Below are 19,506 nucleotides of genomic sequence, written 5' to 3'. Positions count from 1 at the left end.
TTGTTGGAGACCCAACGTCACCTGAACATGGATCTCCAGAGGCTGGGAGACGCTATTAATCAGGTTGTTATAATTTAATTTAAATATTAATCGTCACGTTTCTTTATTAACTGAACTGTCTCAAAATTTACGAAGTCCAATTATTGTAATAGACACTAGTAATGCAATATAAATATTTTTGCTCTATCTGTAAAAACGCAGGAAGATTAAAACAGGATGACCCAGGAATTTTAGGTTCATAAAATATATTTAATGTTACATTCATAGCTCTTTAAGATAACTACTTTCCACACAGAAAAAGTAAAACACTGTTTTTATTGCTTTACGTAAAATACAAATAAAAGCGGCTGAAGGTAAAAAGAATGTACATACTGTACGTAATGAACATATGTCACATCTACATACAGCAAAAATGCTAAATTTTGTATAATTAGTCTTTATAATTTGGGCCTGATAACAAAATTGCCCAAATTTTATAATACTTTACATTTTACGAGGAATGATCGAAGAAATGTTCTAATTTTTCTGTATTTGAAGAAGTTAGCTTAAAGAGCTATAAATTTATTTGAACAAATATTTTTCAAGCACAAAATCGATTGCTTCACTTTAAGAGTGAAGCGAATTTTAATGTTAATACCTACAAGATCAATGTCACACGTCAAACATGATTAAGTCCTTATTTTCTGCCATACAATTGTAAGTTATGTATAATTTTAAAGATACTATTTTTACGCATGAAAACTTGGTTACTCTTCTTGTAAAATGTATATTATTTTTAATACCGATAAAATACAAACAGTTTGAGTTTTAAATAATCAGTTAAAATATTTTTTAAAACTAAATAATGTTTGGATGAGTACCACACATATCACTATATGATTAAGATGTGGTGGCCCACATAACCGGCTCTAAATCAATTATCGCTGAATCTTTTAAAGTAGAGTTCAATTATAACTATACTAAAATATTCAATTATACAAATATCGCCCCAATCCATCAGATTGCGATGGGACATCATTGTTTGACTGGTGCAAAATTACAAAAACCCTGTGGTGGTAACCACTGTGAAAACCCCTGTCTTTTACACCTAATCCTGTGTCATTGCAATAATCACGAATTTACAGCTTCAGTAGGGATGAAATCGAGTACGACCCCTTAAAAAATGTGTAAAATAAAATTTTATAAATGCGCTCCTTCCCTTTTACATCCGTTGGAGTTCGATAAACTCTTTTGAAAATTTTTCAAAATTCATTGGCGTTATTTGTTTTATCTGCACAACTCTCTCGTGTTTTATCTGCACATACAATTTCCACTCGCAATTTAAGGTGAAAAACTCACTAATTAAATAAATATTGTTCTATTTTCATTTTATTCTGTTAACAGAATGTTTTCTATGAGTTTGACAGTTTATTTAAAACGATTTGGAACATGTTTTTACTATTGTCCGTAGTCACTGCCCGCGGCGTATAGATAACATTTCAAATAAGATATATAATAAATAATTAAAACATATATTTTTTATAACAATTTGATGTATCTGATATATATTTATATGCATTTGCAATTTTTATTTGTTCTTTTGTTTAGAACCAAAGATTATTTTATGCAATTAAAATCCGTAATTAATTTCTGTTTTTAATAATTTTATTAAAATAGAAAACTGACTATTAAATAAATGCCAGTTAACAATAATAATTTCTAGAATACGCACCGATATAAAACTTTAGGTAGTGGGATCGTAAGACTGTATGTACTATGAGAAGAGCCAATGTTAGGTTTGCACTATTACGTTTTCTTCTAATACTCATGAAAATTTCAAATTTGCAACTAATAAACCTACTCGCGACTGGATTTGTTGTTTAGGACCGGGTAGAAGCTCAGATTGAAGAAGCGGAAGGGATGGTGGCAGCGGCTCAGGTATCGTTTCATTTATTAAACATAAAACAGTTTCATTTTTGTAATCATTGTAAAGTGCAGGCGGTTTCATAAGTTTACCTCCAATGCCTATATTTTAGTAAGTATAATTTTAAAAGATAAATCATTTTATCTTTAAAAATGATTAAAAGGTTAAGGTCGAGGTTAAGTGGTAGAGAGGACTTTATAGTCCTAACTTCGCCGCTAATAAAGACATTTTTCATTTCATTTTAATAGTGTCATATTTGATTCAACAATAATTATTAGAATTCATGTATTTATTTTAGTAGCAAATTTAAAATATCGGTCCATATGAAATGAATAAGCAATATTGATTTCGAATTCATTCTTAAACGAAGAACGTGCAATAAATAGTTTTTGTAATACTAAAGAGGTATTTATGTGCTTCTAAGGAAATAGACTAAAAAAAACTTTAATACTCACGCAAAGTTAGAAATACAAGCCCACTTTTACACTTACCCTTATCAAGTGGAAGTTTTGATAAAGGGATCAACATCGGTTGGGTCTAGATTGGTGAGAACTTAAATAAAATCTCTTTTTACTCACACACACTTAGGACCATAAAGTCAACCCCTTTTACCTTTATTCTTATCTGGTAGAAATAATAATAAATGGCGCCAAATCGTTTGGGTCTAAACTGGTGGGAAGGCAAATAAAAATCTCTATTTACTCAGAGACACTTAGGACCGTAAAGTCAACTCCTTTTAACTTTCCATCCGGTTCTAGACGGATGAGAAGTTATTTAAAAATCTCTTTTCACTCAGACACAGTTAGGACCATAAAGTCCCTGTTCATTTTTCCCTCATCTAGTGGAAATGATATATGGATCCAAATTGGTTGGTTATAGACTGGTGAGAAGTTATTTAAAAATATTTCTTTACTCAGACACAGTTCTGACCATAAGGCTCCTTTTACTCTTAACCTCATCAAGTAGGAACATTGATTATTAAAGGAATCCATATCTGTTTTTTAGGTACTGTTGTCAATATTGACCATGCTACATCAACAGTCAGTTGTCCGAAAGTGAAGTTAGTTTTCTAACAACATTTTTGTATCAAAATAGACAGTTTCAAGTATTACCAACCCAAACCCAGTTCATTGAATGGCATTATTACGACAAAAATACTAAAACATTTAGATTTTGTTTATTGTTAACTTTTGAATTTAATGGAATCGTTTTATTAGTTTTGATAGTACAATTTTGACCAGAAATAACAGCAATATTTTATAACCTAGAAATTTTTGTTTATGACACAGGGAATGCATGGGAACACGTGAAATTACGATGACAACACCTTACGTTGATCTGGTAAGTTTAATAAATTTATTATTCCTTTGGATAGCTTAATATTTGTTTATACAAGCTTTTAAGAGCTGGTAATTTATATAAAGTACCAAATATCGTACGTTATTCTAAAATTATTAATTTTTCGATTAAAACTTTCACAATTTAAATTAGTAATGTGATCAATATTCGTGGATTTTTTAAATCGTGTTTAGTTTATTTCTAGTTTTTGACATTCTTTAATGAGGAATAATGTGTTTATCACACTGTACGAATGACAGTTTCTTTTATAATTACGTCATCTATAAAATGATCTCGGCTTCGAGTCATTTGTAAAACACGATTGCAAAAATAACTACTTTTTTAGCGATTAAAATTACTATTTTTAAGTTTGTTTTAAAAGTGAGTGGTTATGTCTTTATTAGTTTGCATTTAAAAATTGGTGAGGACTATCATAGATTTGAGTTTCTAAAACTGAAAGAAGCTAATAACAATGTTAAAAATTACCAATTGTGAAAACATATTTTGGCCATAGCAAGTTACATTATATTTTTCGCTCTGGAGGGAGTTATATCCTGATTCCTTCAAGTATTGATGCCACTGTGTGAGTGTTCAGATATTACCCACTTTGAAATATCGGTTACGAGACCATCGTCCGTTAGACATGGTCCGTAACACTAGCAGTTACCCGCGGCTTTGCACGCAATTTTTTAGGGTTTGTTACTGTATGAGCACTTCTGGTTCCAGTGAATTATATTTCCGACATCAATGTTGAGTTTGCCTTGTTGTTACGATCAAGGAAATACGCAAATGAGTCTATTTGTGGCCATTGTAATGTACTTTATTCTTAGTATGTTTGGTTCTATACTTGATTTAGTCTTGTTTTCCCGATCAAAAAAGTATATATCTCATATCAAAGAAGCCTACTTTTGTGAAAAGTGAACTAAAATGGGTTTTATTTCAGTATCTAAACTTATAGTAAAAGTTAGATAGTAGCATTGTCTTTTAGATCTAATACTTAATATTTTATAAAAATGTGGATTAACAATGATACTATGTGTTTGCAGATTCATAAACTGAAAAACATTTTTAATAGTTTAGAACATGTAGAGCTGGAATTGGTACATTAGTTCAATGCACAGTTCAGCGAACTTTCTTCTAGCATAGTTATTACCGACTCCTTCAAAGGGAGTCTTCGGAGTCAAATCCTGACCATCTTATGTTTTAGGACATTTTCTAAAGTAGTAAACGACGTAAAAAATAATGGTCATTTCTTCGAAAATGTATTCACTACAAATTTACACGAATTGAAAATAATAAACAATGTTCAAACAGAACAATTGATTACATTAGATATATCATTTAAATAATATTTCACAAAGTCAGAGACAAAGATGGGTATTTTAACTGCCTTAGAAACCAGGGAACGTAGCTCAAAGGAATTTAAAAAAATAAGAACAGGCCCATATTCATCCCGGGGACACGAAGTAAAATTTTAGAACAATCAGTTGAATACATTCTATCACCTTTTTCTTATTGGAATACATTCCTTATTTATAAAAAAACACTCCAAAAATTACTACTTTAATCTTTATGAGGCCTTATTTCAGTTATGTGGGTCTGATGATGTGTTCCTTGAACACGAAAGGCCTCACAAAAATAAAATGTCATTATTAGAGGAGAGTTTATTTATAAATTAAGAATCAGTTGAATAGCTGTTTATAAGTGAAAGCAAAACATACAATATACAAGGTATATAACCACCATCAAAACTAATCTAAGCTACTCTATATCTATGGTTGGGGGAGGGGGACATGAAACACTATCTGTCGTCCGATAAAGTTGTTAATTGTTCAAATAAAATAATAAGTCAAAGGGTGCACTAGTAGACCTAGTAGAGGGTTAGGAGCGATGTGACTGGTATGAAATTAGAGTCATTTCCCCATGACAAAATGGTGAAGATTTGAGATCCATTGATTGGGACACAAAGTATCCCAGCAGACTGTTCGGTTCTCAGAAGAAATTCACATTTAGAATAGTTGAGCTTGAAGGATGAAGTATTATATAAATTTAAAATGATACTATTGCAGGAGGAGTAACTCTCTAACCCCCATCTTGGACTACCTCGTCAGTTGTGTACTTTACAAAGGGTTTTCTGTCCTTTTTAAGCATATGCCATATAGACATTATGTAATTTGCTGGAACCAAACATTCCGCCTCTAATCATTTCAATTTGACTATGACTACGTACTGTTAATGACAAAAAATAACAACAAAAGATAAATAAAGCATTTTTTTATACTTTTTGGTGCGTAAAGTAAAATTGTTATGTGAAATGTTATCGCTACATGACCTGTGTATGTTTCAGGACCATCGACGACCACAGTGAAGACGGAGAAAGCTAATATAAGTAGCTGAAGATCTTGTCTTAGTCTGTATATATAATACATATGTGTTACAATTGTAAATAAACGACTCAACCAAAACATGTTTCAATAATAATTCATAGGAGGATGGTGGTTTTGAAATGCTTACACAAAGTTCAAGCTCAAAGCTCAAAGTTCACAAACTTCAGTGTCTTGTAACTGATATTTAGTTTAATACCTTACAGAAGAGTTTATTACCATGACACGTACTTATTTATACATAAGATTCCTATATAATGTTGTCATTATAACCCTTGCATAGTGAGTTCATCTATACACTTTTACAAAGAAACAGGGTTTAATTAACCGAGAGAATATTAGAGTCAAACAATATTCTCCAGTAAGTACTTGTTGGATATGAGTAGTCGATATACGTGTTACGAATGTAACAACTAATGTACTATTATGGTTGTTTTATGAAAGGAACCCGAACAATACATGTATGGATTTTATTACATTTTTGTTAAAGTTGTATATTATTATCAACTATTAGAAGATTTATCACGCGTATAGTATGAATAAATCCATACAAATTTAAAATCAAAATGAAATCGTTGGCACCCCCAGTAATATAATTTTGCTATCTGAACTCAGGACTCTGTCCCATCACTTTTAGAGATAATTGAAGAAAGTAAGCAACCATAACGATAACACTTAGCTGTCTTAACTCAGGACTATATTCCATAAATGTTGGAGTTCACTGAAAAAGTGGGCAGCCACAGCGATAAAACTTAACTGCTTGAACCCAGGACTATGTTACATCGCTTTTAGAGATAATTGAAGAAAGTAGGCAACCACAAAGATTTAGCTGTCTTCAATCAGGACTATTATATTCCATCAGTGTTGGGGTTCACTGAAAACGTGGGCAGCCACAGCGATAAAACTTAACTGCCTGAACCCAGGACTATGTTACATCGCTTTTAGAGTTAATTGAAGAAAGTAGGCAACCACAATAATAACATTCAGCTTGCAAAACTCGAGACTATGACTCATCGGTTAATAAAAACTAACCTGCATTCAATTTTAGATCGGATTTACAAACTTTATATTATTTTAATTTTAGTTTTTAAGACTTTAATTTTTCTTTGTTTAAAAAATTAGGATCAATCTATTAAAAACGGAGGCATAACTGAAGAATGAATATGGATGAAACCAACGTCCAGTATGCTTAAAAATTAACAAAAACAATAAGTATTTTTGTATATATATGTAAAATTCCACTACAATTCCTTGTCCCCAAAGTGGGAGGTATTGAATTTAAAAAATCTTATTTTATTATTTTTTAAACCTAATAAGTGCTATCTTAAAAAAGTAATACATTAAAAAAGAAAATTTCTTCCCCTAATGGAGTAGTGCCTCATTTAAATAACATACTTAAAAACCTATAGTTGACCTTAAATCTTTTCTTAAAGATTCGTGCATAAACCCAAATAGTTTTGTAACATTGCTGTGTCCATACCAAAAAGCTTACACACAAATCTAGGCATTTTGTTAACAAACTTGCTAACACTCTCAGCCCCACGTGATGATTCACGTCAACTATATTTACACTTATTATAGAGTAATGTAGACGCAAGGGGTTAAATTATACTGTGTGGTTCCGTAACTGCCTTTGTAGTTTACTAGAGTATAAATCCCCAGAAAAGGGTAGTGAGTAATTTTGAACACTTAGAAAATCTGTTAAAATATCTGTTCGTTAGACGACACTCTAAACACATTCGTTCTGGTCTGGACTTGTAAAGCAAGATGTTATCAAATTACACCACATATTCTATAGTTATAGGGAAATACCAATGCAATATCAATATTAGTGTCGTTGCACTAACAGCTGCTGGAAACCTGCACTTAAGAGTCCTTGGATACCCAACCCGCTTAGGGCAATATTCCCAAATGATCATCGAGATGTAGCACTTTATCTCATGGCAATATTGTTGCTTCTACAGCTCATATACTTTCATCTAGTCATTAGATGGCCTAAATAAATATGTAATTGATGAAATATTTTTGTAGACACTCAATACATAAATCTTGTTCAGTTCCAAAGATCCCAGTGTTATTAAATACTAGTTTGCATAATATGTACAGCAGGTGACGTATAAATCTTTTAGAACTTCTTTACATATTTTAGTTTCCTCTAAAATTAATTGTTTATAAAATGGTTTAACTGTCAATTCTGTATTAGTCCGGTAAAATAAGGATGCAACCTCGGAATGAAAGATAATAAGCTAAAATTTCGCATACGTCTTTATTTTGATGGTATAAAACTTACCTCAAAAGTCTCATATAATCACGTGTACGCGTCTTTAGATATTTAAGGTCAAAGTTCACGAAAATCAGTTTTTTGCAAATATCTCGTTTCCCTTACGCTAAATGACTTTGAAGGTGTTAAGAGAAATTGTAGAACGGAAAATCCTCTTCAACTTTTGTATGAAGTAATTTTATGTACGTTCAACCTTTTTTGAGATACAGCGCAAAGAGTAGGGGACCGCTTACCTGTATATACGATAATGCGAGGTCAGCCAGTAGAATACAATAAATAAATGAGTTATATTGTTAATTATTCACTTACTATTATTATTATTATTACTTAATACTATTATTATTGTTAGCATTATTATCATTATTATTATATTTTTATTATTATTTATTATTTAATATACCATATTTATAGATATTAATTATAAATTACATATTCTCTAAATAATACTTATTTTATGTTTACCAAACATACAATATTAAAAGAAATATTTCAAATGAATTTTAATTATATATTTATTTATTGATCCAATAATTAATTTATTAAAATTACAATAATATAAAATATTTGTTTTCATTATTAATGATTAATATTTTTGTTTTAATTTTCTTCTTGTTCATCGTCTTCTTCTTCTTCTTCTTCCTCTGGCTGTTCAATATCGGATTCATTATCATCATTCTCGTTTACTAAAGTATCAGACTAGAAAGAGTCAAGAATATCAGGTGCATATTCACTTTCTTCATTGAAACTATCTGAAGTTGATGAAGCGTTGAGGCATGATTGTCTATTACAATGCCCACAAATTAAAGTGCATCGCAATCTTGATTTCCTGCATCCGCAATTAGAACCACAACCTTTCTTGCAATTGCAAAATAATGTATTCAGCAGTTCTTCTGGTGCTGGTGGTAATAATGTTGTTATTGGTTCCAGTTCATTTTGCACTACCCAGCCGAATTCCTGGGGTTCTAAATCATTTCCCAACCAAATTTGGGTCTGATAATAGACACGAAGGATATGCTGACGACCTGCTGTACTCAACAAACCATGCAGTTATCAAGTCTTGTTGATTTGATGAACTGGGTGTATCAAAAATACTTCTGATTTCGGAGCATTATACGTTGCTAAGAAAATGCGTACTCCAGTTTCAAATAATTATTGTACAGAGCAGTTTTTTGTTTAAATAATTGAGTTGATTAATTTAATCGTAATCTTTTTCGAACATTTTAATAAACGATATTTTACCTTCTTTTATAAAGCGCAGAAGTCGTATCAAATACACTAAACGCGTGCAAAAATAATATGTGTTTCTTAGAATGAGGGTATTTATCAAAACTTTTCGATGAATTCAGTTTTGTCTCCACATTACCCTTACCCAATTTTTTGAAAAAAATTTCTTGTTGATGTGATTGAGCACGTCCTATCAAGATAGCTAGCAAATCAATATCTTCTCTTACAATTAGAGAAGTTTTTTTTTAAGTTTAGACTCTGCAATAGCTGTTTCTACAATGGGAACATCAGCGTCATCTCTGGCTTATTTTGTAGTGATATTAACAGTTTTTAATTTGTTGATAAGTATGTCTATAAATATTTTTTTATTAGATGAATGCGATAACACTTTTTCTTGGCTGATTGCCACCTCCGTTGTTTCATCAAAGCGGAGTTCGTAGGATTTTGAAACACCAGCAGTTCTTCTTAATTGTTCCACTGCTTTAATGTTCTTAGTGTAGTCTGAGTAACCATCAAATACAACAACGATACTTGACCCATAATGTGTTTGTAAATATTTGACGTATTTATTCAAAATATCAGAGATAGTATCATCTTTATTCCATACAACGCGATGCAAGAAAAATCCACCATCGATGATATATGTTGTAGTGGTTTCGTCTAGGCATATTAAATAATAAATAATAAAAAAATGTAATAATAATCATAATAATGCTAACAATAATAATAGTATTAAGTAATAATAATAATAATAATAATAATAAAAATTGTAAGTGAATAATTAACAATATAACTAATTTATTTATTGTATTCTACTGGCTGACCTCGCATTATCGTATATACAGGTAAGCGGTCCCCTACTCTTTGCGCTGTATCTCAAAAAGGGTTGAACGTACATAAAATTACTTCATACAAAAGTTGAAGAGGATTTTTCGTTCTACAATTTTTCTAACCACCTTCAAAGTCATTTAGCGTAAGGGAAACGAGATATTTACAAAAAACTGATTTTCGTGAACTTTGACCTTAAATATCTAAAGACGCGTACACGTGATTATATGAGACTTTTGAGGTAAGTTTTATACCATCAAAATAAAGACGTATGCAAAATTTTAGCTTATTATCTTTCATTCCGAGGTTGCATCCTTATTTTGCCTTATTCTACTGAGTTATATTGTTTTGGAACAATTCAACAATGCTGGAAAACGCAGTTTTATACGGTATTACAATGGTATGCGTATTTGTCTTATTACATAGTATTTGACTTTGACACTAGTATTTGTCTTATTTTGTGATGATAGTAACAATTCACATCACACAACACTATAGTATAAAACGAATAGTAGTAAAAGAAATAAAAATCATCAGGCAATGTCTTCATTTCGCTACATGGACACATCCATTGCAAAATCTGGTAAAATATTTAATAAATATTTGCTAAGATCTTTCAAAAATGAATAAATACTCGTATATAAATTGTAATTTTTTATGAATAACTCACGATTTTTTTAACTTTAATTATATTAATACCAATTCTGTGGGGTTTGATGTTAAGTATTTGGACGGATAACTTATACAAAACAGATGTTGGCTACTTAAAAAATCATGTGTTTACAATAATTCATATGACTATAACAGCAAGTAATGTTTACAAGAAACCAAAATTTTAAGTGATCTACAAGGTATAAGTGTACACAAGTTTTGTGATATAAATAATTCTAATCAAGATGTAATACGTTTTCATAATTTTAATTGAAGGAACAAAATACTAGGTTGTCAATCCTACATAATTCCCCAGTAATTACCTGGTCAACTTAAATTTCTTTCATATTTTTGTGTGGTCACCAGGCAGTCCTTAGAAAGTAATAAATGTGAAAATTAAGTCTCGGAAAACATTTCTGACCTTGCCGACCGATAAGAAGGTCCACGAGCCACGTCTTCGTGTTACTTCTATCTCGTCCAAGTTGAGGAGGGGTGAGGTGTTCACGTAATCTAAGCGTGGTTTTTAGATACTATCTCAAACGATATTCTTGAATTTTATCCACCGCAGCCCGCACTAGTGGCCACGATCAGATCGTGTTGCTTAATTTACCACGAGATGGCACAAATTACAAATGCCCCTGGCTATCAGAGCGGGCTTCGATGCCGCCCCGCAGTGCTGGCACAAAAGAACAATTCTCGAAATAGTTCCTAAATGTAATCTCAGCCCGTGTTAGTGTTTCAATCTAGATGGGTATTAATTAAATAAGGTAAGGTAATGACAAATTTACACATTTATCTATCTATAATATGTATTATGTAAAGAGTTACCATCACGGACTGATTTCACTGTTTCCAACAAACCAGTGATAAAATGTGTACTAAGGACTGCCTATTCGCCATACTGAAATATGAAAGAAATTGAAGTTGACCCAGTAATTGATCAGACTTACACAATTCCACTTAAACCTGAAATTGTTACCACATAGTCTGTAAAGTATGTAGTTATTGTTATGTTTTGAATAAGATTTTCGTGAGATTGTGTACTTTAATATTGTAACCATATTTACCAGGAGATTGTAAAGATTTTAAATTTATATAACACTGACACATAGGATAATGTGAAACACATACGGAGAAAAACATATCAACATGAGGAATATAAAAAATTAAATTTAAATTTCGTCTCAAACACCTTTTGGTGTCCGATGAGTTTTATTCTGTTGATTCATGATGCCTATGTAATATTTGAATGTGCTGGAACTGAAGTGAGTGCGAATGCTTTTGAATGCATGAGTGTAGAATTGTAAGTCTAAATGTGTGTGAATGTCTCGATGAGGGACCTGCCTATTAAATTAAGAATGTGTTGACGATTGAAATACAATTTATGTTGTGAATATAATCTAGTAAAAGATTATTATAATGTTATTACTGTGAACATAATATATTTATATATAAATTACTCGGGTTGCATTGTTTTTTAATCAAATATTGTAATCTGTTCTCAACTGACTGTAGGCACGTGCTGGTTTACAATGGGGCCTGGCGGAGAAGATGAGGACGAACAAGAATGTCCTGACAATGAGCAGATAATAGAGAATGATAAACAACAATCTTCACTGTTCAGATTTTTCTGCTCCGTGATCCCCATCCATCGCTTACTGCGAGACCATCACTACATAGGACCGAACGTCGCCCTGGTCGGGGTAAGGGAGGATCCTGTAGACGAGGACGACAGAATAGCAGCCCAGCATACAAAGGACTACCAAAACGCCAGGTGGTGTGAAAATAGTTCCTAATATCAAAATATTAAACTGCATTTTTGGAAGTCTTAAACGCGTTTAAACATTTCCAGCAGGATAAAAGGAAAAGGGGGAATAGGAAAAGAGATATTAAACCAATACATTGGATTATCGAATGATCTGAATGGACTTCACGAAAACCTTTACTGAACTGACTGTAACTAACCAAGTGCAAGGGTAACTTCGTCCAGGTTAAGTGTTAGAGAGGGCTTCTTAGCCCTAACTTCGCTTGGTAAAATAAGACATTCTTTACTTTTTTACTTTTTAACTTCGCTGCCCTTTGAACCAAAATCAATTGAAGTTATCCCTTAAACCGAGAGGAACCCATGAACCAATTTGCAAGCAGCTAGGACCTTTCTATCAATAGTTATCGTATAAACGGAAATGACCCTTAATCAAATCCAGTTGTGACCTTAATAACAGGAGAGAAACACTTTTGATTTTGCACCGTTCGTAGGAAGATGACCGACTGACTGATTTGATAAAACTCACGTTTCTGTCGTGGCAATCTCGTTCTCTTTGTCTGCCTCGGAGAGGTCTTTTGGCGATTTCCTTTGGAAACTGAGACGTAAACCCAATTAAACCAACTAATTTTTCAGGACATGTTCTAATTTCGAATTAAAATTACTCATTAGGTACGAAACTATGGCATATAGATTCACAATAAAAAATTAAAAAAGGGGTATCTTTATTTTTAGGTTGACCCCGTACTCCAAGTGCAAGGAACCAAGTAGAAAGAAAAAAATGGATTGAACGATTCTGTGTCTTTTATTAAGGCGGGAGAGGTGTCATGACATTTAAATCAACCTCATACATGGCTTTTATACATCTGATGATGTGCGCTAAGTACATTTTAGAATATTTATTCTTCAAATACCTTTAACTATGCATAATTTTTATGACCCTCAGGAGTTGGGAGGATGTCAGGAAAGCGGATCGTTTGGCCTTGAGATGTTTCTGGAGGGACTTGGTCTCAAACTGGAACTGGCATTCGGCTGTACTTCTCCTGCTGCTGTGTGCTAAGTATATGATAGAGTGTGTTGTGTCGAGTCCAATCTATCCATGCGATCTTACTGGCACTCCTCAATGTCAGGGAACGAACCCTGTCAAAGTAAGTTATTTAAAAGTTTCCTACACTTGATTATTTTATTCACATACTCTCTCTTTATAATTTATATTTTGTCCTGTTATATTATAACCCAAAGGCCAAGATAGTGTCGCCATTGACGATACTTTTTACGAGTTTTCAAACTGTATAGATATTAGCATAAACGAAATCTTAATTCTTAGGCATGCGATAACATAAACGTTACCCTGTTCAATCCACGGCGAAAACCTAATATCAGAATCAAATGATAAAATATTTTGGTTACGTTTTGGTGAGTCATCTTCTGTTTAGAAATATTAGAAAAAACTGACCGGACCAGCTGCAGGTTAGTGAACAGCGAAGCCTTATCGTGATTGGCTGACCAATTATGTTGAAGTAGATAGATAACCTAAGGTCATCAAAATCCCCGGCAGTCTGTGACAAAGTAGTCATACTGATTGCTGATCCAGATTGATCAGACTGACCTGCAAAAACACCAACATCCAACAAAATAATCAATTGGATTGAGATCATGAGACCTAGGGTTGAAACTAAGTCCACATTGAGCCAGCGACATAGAGTATACCTGTAGAAGAACATTTTGTTGTCAAAACATTGATTTAATGTTTGCTGTGGTTCACCACCATTAAAAATCTGTCGCAGATTACGTTGAAAAATCTAGATTCACTTTACCAGTTTGATGCAAGATAAACATGACAGTAACAATAGCTAATATTACCACTAAATTATTTTTACTGAGCGTTTGCATTGACTCAACTTGGGTAGACTCTGCTCTTAATCCGAACCTTTGACTTACCCCTCCCGACTCCCTTTTCCCGACCCATGGAGATATTTGACTAATTTAAGACTGAGAGCTTCTAACGTTCGCGCACGGGAAAACCTCATTAAAAGCCCACGATTTTTGCATCTTGTTGCGTCGGATCAGGGATTCAGAGTTAGAGTACCGGTATGTGCATGCTATGATAGTCATTTTGGAACCAGCAATATCCCAGTTTTAGTATTTTTTTACGAAGGTTTTCACTGAATCAGAGATGCTTGGTAACTTCTCTAAGTACAAATAAGGGTGTTTTATAATGCCCATCTAGAAACCAGCCAGAAACAGTAAGTTTCCTTGTGTGACATTCCCATAACTACGATCACTGAATCAGAGATGTTTGTGAACTTTGTGGAATTAAAGGAGTCTATGTATGTGTGGCCTATGGTAAGCACGCTCAAATTAACAAGCTTACACTCCCGTGACTTCCTCAGAATGACTAGAATTGACTCTGAACATCGTTGAGTATATGCACAACTTTCCTATAAATACCGTGTGACCACGAGTAAGGGTGTTTTTGGTTTTTTTTACAATAAAATTCACTAACCTAAAGAATTTTTGTATATATTTTTGTTATCAAAAAAGGAGTGTTTGATTAGATGCCTGTAGGAGTCGCAGTTGGCACAAATAAAATTGAAGAATTGAAGTAACTTTGATATCTTAGGAACGTGAGACTAGTATAGGATTATTGCTAAATCGGATTCTTCAGTTAATCTACTAGTTGTAGTTTATAGGCTTTCACACACAGTTGTGAATAGATTCACGATATTGTTACAGAGTACTACCAGCGTTCGTGCAAACCAGATGGCGTCATCTCAAACCCTACCACCCGGGGCTCAATGTCAATCTCAGGAGGCTCCTCTATACTATATGGAGGCTGATGTCAGTGTTATCTGTAACTAGCAAGTAAAACACTTACCTGTTCTGTAGTCATAAACGTAGTATTAATCAGACGTATTAAAATTGTAAAACTATTATTTCACTATAATATTTCAATCTTTTGAATTCAAAGTAAGAAAACCTCTGAGGTAAGGGCCGCCAATTATCCAATTATACTCTAACCACGATTTTAAGGACTAATATGTTCCTTTTAACTAATTAAAAATAAAGTTGTTACATTAGTTTAAATTTTTTCATTGGTTAAAAGTTATTTAAAGTTATTGAATATTTTTTTGAAAAGGCATATTCGATTCGAAACTTGAAAAATAGTCGAGTTAAAAATTTTGCACAAATTTTAAAAACAGCCATCGTGGGAATTTTTATTGTTGAGACTGCTCAACGAAATCATTCAATCTGCGTGTACAGTGCTGTGTTCGTATGAAATTAAAACTGAATCTTTAAAAATTTACAGCAGGCACAATTATTTCCGCAATTTTACTGTTATCACCCAAAACTGTATAAGCCTATATCTGGATACTTTTCAAAATGTAAAAAAATAATTGTTATAAATTACATGATAAATCTGAAACACCTATATGCTATCCTCGTTATGTCTCATAATTGAGATGTATATACTAATATTTTAATAAACTAGATGGTCACTATATTGAAAAACATAGGTAAAAATGTATGTATTTTTAAAATATATATCATAGCTGTGAAATGGGGCTACATCCAATTTCATACCGTTGGAGGTAATGTTTAATCCAAAATAAATTGACGTTTAAATTAAAACTGTGCGTACAAAACTAAGTATTTCCATTGTGTCGAACAGTTAAAACTAAAGTTAAAGAGCTAAACCTGTATGTTGCGAGCTAGTATACACTTTCATAATTTTATGGTTGTAGTTGAGTTACTTTAGCTCACGCCTTGTTCCAAGAAGGTGAGAGGTTGCTTCGTTCTCCGTGTTATTTTGTGGTACAGAATCTCGTAAGCCTAAGACATGTGTAACACTGGAATAGAAACATTACTCATACACTTTTAAATTCTCACACAATCTATGAAATCACTCAACAAATGTACTAATAAACTTTGTTGTGGAAATGAAATAACAACCGAACAACACAACCTTGTGACCAAACAACTGTTGCCGAAAATACAATGTTGATTAAAACTAACAGATAGCATATTCCAGACAATTTATCAATGGGCCAATTATATGTTTCAGGAGGATGTATATGAAGCGATAGACGATATGAGATATAAGATACAAGATGTAAGGAATCATATTTTTACAAGCTCATTGGAGGACCCTGTGAGTAAAATATTCGAGTTACTCTTTTGTTCATGTTGTATTTGCAAAGGTATTAAGAATACTTTCTATATTTTAATATTAGTTTTGATTTAATTTTCAAATAATGACTGAATTTCTACATATAGTTACAGTATGTCAGTAATAAGCATTGTTTAGTTTTAAATTAATTTGACGGAGTCCCGTTACTTAACTCCTGCCGTGCCTTGAGGTTCTGTTTTTAACATCTTGGGGCAAAGTTGAAAACTGCGTTATATTTAGGAACATGTCAAACACATAATGTTAGTGTCTCAATACTAATTAATTGTAAAATATGATTTTCATGTAATGTTATTGTTTTATAATTTATATTTCAATATTGAGTTTGTTACGGGAAAATATTTACTGAGTATAAATTATAAACTATAAATTAATACTAACAGATAATACTATTTTTAACAGTTAAGGCTCTATACTCTGTTTCTTTAGAGAACAATTTTATAAATTAAAGACGGATTTATAACGCAGTTTTAAAATGTAGCCTCGTGTTCTAAACGGTACCTCAAAGACGCGGTTGGGAGCTAACTCACATTTCCTCTAAAATATGATTACTAATTTTTTTTAAGGACGTGTTCGAAACGGAAATAGATAAAATGACATGTAGAGTCCAACAGCTGGAACACCTGGTCGCCTCTCAGGTAGGTTTTTACTTTTACTTGCTTTAATTGATAAAAATGTTGTTCTTTTCTTGTAATAAAGCCTCGTTATTTGCGGTGGATGATTGGACAGAATAAAAGGAATACGTATCTTTGGTATGGCAAAATTGTATACGATATTTCAAGTTATGGTGTTCTTCAGATGATAAACACAAGGTGCCTTAAGGTAGCTGAATTCAGGAGGGAATTAATAAAACATCCAAACGTCACCACATAGCGGGAAGTGTATCAAATTCTGTACCCAACCATAAAGCACACAAACACATACGGGTATTTTATGTAAAGCAAACAAAACACCAATGCACATAGTGTAAATTGATAAATGAAAGGTTTTCTTTTACTTTGACAATCTATTTCCAATATACGTATACCAACGAGAAATTTATTTTATTTTTGGATAAGTGTTGCCGAAGTTTGGCACTCGAGGGGCTGGAAAATGTAATATTTATGCCAGTCCGCGCAATATATTGAGGACTAATTAAAAAAACTGAGGACTATTTATTTAAACGTTTGCATGAATCTTACTTAATTTTTATACAAGCAACATCGAATTCGCTGGTAGTGTATGTTCCTTTTGCTGAGGGTTAGGAACATATTTACTTCTTTGTTTGAAGGTTATTTTTGACGATGGAAGGATTGTGAAGGAAACAGGATTTTCCGGACATTTGCCATCGTTCAGTGAAACAAGAAATCAGTAACACTAGGTTTTGAGATCTGCAATCTGATCTCTTCTTCAGGTAAAGAACTAACCTAATACATAATTACAAACTAGGTTAAAATAAGCAAATCTTACCAAAGCGTTGTGGCACGCCTAGGTCAGGAATCGCAACCTACATGTTGTTTGTCAAATTCACTAACTCTATAAACATGCACTTAATAAAAAACTATACAAAACACCAATCATTAAAACTTAATTACGGATACAGGTCACAATACGTCTTCACTCGTCTACTAACCACCTACGACTGATCAGAGGGCAGTCTGACCTACGTTGCAGATCTCGAAACGTAGTGTTACTGATTTCTTGTTTCACTGAACGATTGCAAATGTCCGGAAAAATCCTGTTTCCTTAACATATTTACTTTGTTTTCAGGGGACTCGTAAGAAAATATTATAAAATATTTCAATAAACGCAACATGCATAAAGTAGTTTATATCAAAGCCTAAATGCCTACAAATATCTTTAACCATCTTTAAACAGTGTCTGTACTTTTCAGGACGGGTGTTAAACGGGTCTGAACAGATTTATAAGTCAAGAGAGAAAAAGGCCTTGACATATTTGTACATGGATGAATATGTGTAATAAAGTATTTATATATTATTATATAGATTTCTTGCAATAATAGCTCTGTTTTGAACTGCGCAATATTCCGTCTGTAACTTGTACTTTTTAGTTTTATACATTTTTAGGACTGGGTTAAAGTAACGCTTTATTTATTTTAGGTGGTATTGGTCAACATTACTATTATATTGTAATTTTGAAGACAATTTTGAGAAATGCTCCCTGTAAATGTTCAAATAATGAGTTTGTATGAATGAATAGCTCTAGGTAATTACATGTTTAGAGGGCTAATAACCGTGAATTTTGGACAGTAAATGGGGCTTATCTCCATGGCTGTATTTTTACCCCTATCTCTTTTTTGAGAGGGATGTGCAAACAGATCAAAATCCATTGCATTACGTTATGTCTACATTAGTTAGGCATATTATATTGTATCATATCTTAATCCATGCAGAAACTGATTTGTAGGGATCAGACAGCAAAAGCAAATTTTGTATTTTCGACTCGTTTGGAAGGAGAAGAACAAGACCTTAAGGGTTTTGAAAAAGTAAACGATTTTTAATTCAACATTTAGATGATATGAATGGTTGTTCATATTATCATCTAGAGAGCCATGACCGATAGAAATTTTACAGTAAACAGATTTTTGGTTGATGCAATACTTTAGCTTTGAACATAATTTTAAATAAAATATGTTTGTGACTTTATTTTGTATCTTCAATTACCTAGAAGAGGAGGTCTTGCTGTCACTGTAACGTACGTCTTAACTTTTATCGAGGGTCTTGTTGTGACTTCAACATATTGTGGTTTCCTTTGTCTAGGTGTAGTGGCCTTGCCATAACTGTGTGTATTCCTAACACACTTGTATGTGCAGCTATACCATGTTTTAATGATGAATGGATCAAGTATAGAATAGGAGGCCGTAGTAGAGCATTACGTCGAGAGTTTATTGTTTTAGTCATTTTTGGTCGATAGAGAAGTTATAACGAGGTTAAATTCGTCATAACT

The 19,506-nt window shown here is 32.6% G+C and overlaps 2 protein-coding genes across 52 annotated transcripts in view; both read left to right on the top strand.

The window, feature by feature from the left end:
* The window catches only part of LOC124362991, a 217,854-nt gene extending 212,148 nt beyond the window's left edge, over positions 1-5,706 (top strand). For 47 of the 50 annotated variants that reach the window (XM_046817976.1, XM_046818021.1, XM_046818001.1 and 44 more), the window contains 4 exons: positions 1-63; positions 1,864-1,917; positions 3,193-3,244; positions 5,589-5,706. In XM_046817976.1, coding sequence (XP_046673932.1) covers positions 1-63; positions 1,864-1,917; positions 3,193-3,213 — 138 coding nt within the window. In that variant the 3' untranslated portion in view covers positions 3,214-3,244; positions 5,589-5,706. The remainder of the gene's footprint in view (positions 64-1,863; positions 1,918-3,192; positions 3,245-5,588) is intronic. The other 3 variants (XM_046818017.1, XM_046818011.1, XM_046817980.1) reach the window with 1 other exon arrangement.
* A 5,057-nt stretch (positions 5,707-10,763) lies between these two features.
* Positions 10,764-18,544, top strand: LOC124362990. Of its 2 annotated transcripts, XM_046817972.1 has the most exons (7): positions 10,764-10,899; positions 12,125-12,383; positions 13,318-13,519; positions 15,108-15,212; positions 16,438-16,524; positions 17,127-17,198; positions 18,434-18,544. In XM_046817972.1, the coding sequence occupies exons 2-7, from the start codon at positions 12,142-12,144 to the stop codon at positions 18,443-18,445; spliced, it is 720 nt and encodes a 239-aa protein (XP_046673928.1). In that variant the 5' UTR covers positions 10,764-10,899; positions 12,125-12,141; the 3' UTR covers positions 18,446-18,544. The 2 variants fall into 2 exon arrangements, with proteins under 2 accessions (XP_046673928.1, XP_046673929.1); XM_046817973.1 differs by lacking the exon at positions 17,127-17,198.
* Positions 18,545-19,506: the final 962 nt, after the last annotated feature.

Source organism: Homalodisca vitripennis, chromosome 5 (genome assembly GCF_021130785.1).
Source record: "Homalodisca vitripennis isolate AUS2020 chromosome 5, UT_GWSS_2.1, whole genome shotgun sequence".
NCBI classification, from domain to species: domain Eukaryota; kingdom Metazoa; phylum Arthropoda; class Insecta; order Hemiptera; family Cicadellidae; genus Homalodisca; species Homalodisca vitripennis.
Note: the sequence above shows the minus strand (reverse complement) of the source record. Positions and strands in the feature narration are given on the sequence as shown.